Source organism: Mustela nigripes, chromosome 6 (genome assembly GCF_022355385.1).
Source record: "Mustela nigripes isolate SB6536 chromosome 6, MUSNIG.SB6536, whole genome shotgun sequence".
Classification (NCBI taxonomy): domain Eukaryota; kingdom Metazoa; phylum Chordata; class Mammalia; order Carnivora; family Mustelidae; genus Mustela; species Mustela nigripes.
Window position 1 is genome coordinate 144067284 of NC_081562.1, and position 2656 is coordinate 144069939.

General features: G+C 41.0%; 1 protein-coding gene across 1 annotated transcript; it reads right to left on the reverse strand.

The window, feature by feature from the left end:
- Positions 1 to 758: 758 nt before the first annotated feature.
- On the reverse strand, positions 759 to 2294 carry LOC132020925 (protein BTG1-like). The gene is given in 1 exon segment (XM_059405025.1): positions 759 to 2294. A coding segment is annotated over 1 exon segment (516 nt). The 5' UTR covers positions 1998 to 2294; the 3' UTR covers positions 759 to 1481.
- Between the last annotated feature and the right edge of the window lie 362 nt (positions 2295 to 2656).

Genomic DNA, 2656 nt, shown 5'->3' on the forward strand with positions numbered 1-2656 from the left:
AAAGTCTATTTTGTCTGATATAAGTATTGATACTCTTGCTTTATTTTGAATTAATTTGCATTATAGATTTTTCTCCAGCTCCTCACTTTCAATCTGCAGGTGACTCTAAGTCTGAAATGAATATCTTGTAGGCAGTATATAGACAGTTCTTGTTTTTTAATCAGTTCTGTCACCCTATGTCTTTGGATTAAAGCACTTAGTCCATTACCATTCAAAGTAATGATAGATACATATTTATTGCCATTTAGTTACTCCTTTTGTGGTTGGTCTTTTTTTTTTTTCTCTGATCCTTTCTAATCTTTCTCTGTTTCATGGTTTGCTTGTTTTCTTTAATGATATACTTGGTTTCTTACTCTTTTGCTTATCTATTATTGATTTTTGGTTTTTGTTACCACTCAGCTTATATATAACATATTCTGCATAAAGAAGTCTATGTTAAGCTGATGATCACTTAACTTGAAGTCGTTCTTTACTCCTCTCCCCTCTACATTTCAGGGATTTGAGATCATATTTTACAATATTTTATTTTGTACTACTCTTTTTTTTTTAAATGCCAAGATAAGAAACAATTTATTATAGAGAGAAGAAAAATTTCTCATCCAAAATATTTGCCACAATCAATATACATGAACTGTACAAATTTACACCAGTTCATAATTTACCAAATAAAAGATGACTAACAAAGTTCACAAAATAGATGGTGGTTTGTGGAAAAGACTTTTACCCAATTAAGTACAAGGAAAGTTGCAAACCAGACCTCCACTTTCTAAAAATAAGAAGTTTACTCAGTCTTAGAAAACTACAAGCTAGCAAATGTACAGAGAGCTGGCTGGTGCTATCACCACAGTTGAGACAGTGTCTTTTTAAGGGTCTTTTTTAAAGCCTGTTGCCATGGCAGATTCTGGTCACTTGCTACTCTCAAGGCCAAAAACACAATACAAGGTCTGACCATTTCCCCAGGTCATGCTTACTAGGTTTGTCTTATGTACATTTATACATATTTAAGTGCTAGGTAAAAGTCTTGTCAAAATTTCCAGTACTACCACATTTAAAATGTTGAGCTTTCCTATTGAGCTGCCAAAAAAGTTAACAATTTTCAAGTGTAATAGTGCAAATTTCCTCTGCAAGATCTGCTGCAGAGAAAAGTTCTTTGAAATACAGATTTGCCTTAAAGGGGTTGATGGAAAAAATTTAGGTGTAACATCTGGGAGAAACTGAAACCACCCTAGGACTTCACTCCCTAGCAAATAAAGCGATCGTTTACTTGGACTCACAGGCTATTAAATCATTGAAAGGTACTGTCCAAACTATGGCACTGTCACTTTAAAAAAAAATTTTTTTTTTTACCACTCTATCTTGTGCCAGATCTTCACAGCTGTGACATGGTTTAAATTCCATAATCCATCCCCAAGAGGAGCCCACCCAAAGCAAAAATCAAATTTATCCATCCATTATAAGATGATCCATCCATAGACTATATCTTAACCTGATACAGTCATCATATTGTAGTTTTTGGAAGGGCTTGTTCTGCCCAAGAGAAGTTCCTCCTTACAGCTGATTCTGCTGTCTACCATTTGCACGTTGCTGCTGTTTTGAGTGCTACCTCCTGCTGGTGAGGCTTCCTACAGCACGCAGATGGAGCCATCCTCTCCAATTCTATAGGACACTTCGTAGGGGTCAACCCAGAGTGTGAGTTCACTTGGGAGAAGCCTGAACAGCTCTTGACTGCTCAGTCCAATCCGCTGTGCTGCCTGTCCAATCAGAGGATCCATTTTATGGTTGATGCGAATACAACGGTAACCTGATCCCTTGCACGGCTTTTCTGGGAACCAGTGATGTTTATAATGTTCTGCCAGCAGCTCCTGGAGGCTCTGGCTGAAGGTCTGCAGCTGTCGTTCGCTCGTGAGCCCCTTGGTGCGGAGGAACTTGGAGATGAAGGACACGGCTGCGGCGATCTCGCCTATCATGGTGGCAGCCCGGGTGTAGAAGGGATGCATGGGGGCGGCGGGCGGGGGCGGCCCGGGGCGGCCGGGGCTCGGCGGCGCGGCCCCGACGGCGGAGCGGCCACCCCGGGCTCCCTCGCAGGTGAGAGGGCTGAGAGGAAAAGAGGGCGGGAGGGGCGGACAGCTACTTTTTTTCTCCTTTATAGTAAAAAAGTTATTTTCACGACAGGAGGCGGCAGGCGAGAGGAAGAGACGAGCGACGGCGGCCTGGTTACATCGCTCGGACTTCCCCAGCCGCCTCCGCGTCCAGCTCCCCAGCCTCCGAAGCTCCCAACAGTTGCATTTCCAGCTCGGAGGGGCGAACTATTTTGTACTACTCTTGATTGTATTCTACATATATATGTACATACATATGTATATATATACATGTGTATATATATTTTTGTTTGTTTGTTTTGCTTTTGTGCTTCCTATTTTTCTTACTCTTCCTTATGGTTTTTGTTTCCAATGCAGAGTTTCCCTGCATATTTTCTTGTAAGGCCAATTTAGCAATCACAAATCCTTTTAACTTTTGTTTGTCTGAGGAACTTTACCTCTCCTTCTATTCTAAATGATAACCTTGCTGAATAAAGTATTCCTGGCTGCAGATTTTTCTCTTTCCAAACTTTGAATACATCATGCCACTTTCTTCTGGCCTGCAAAGTTTCTGCTGA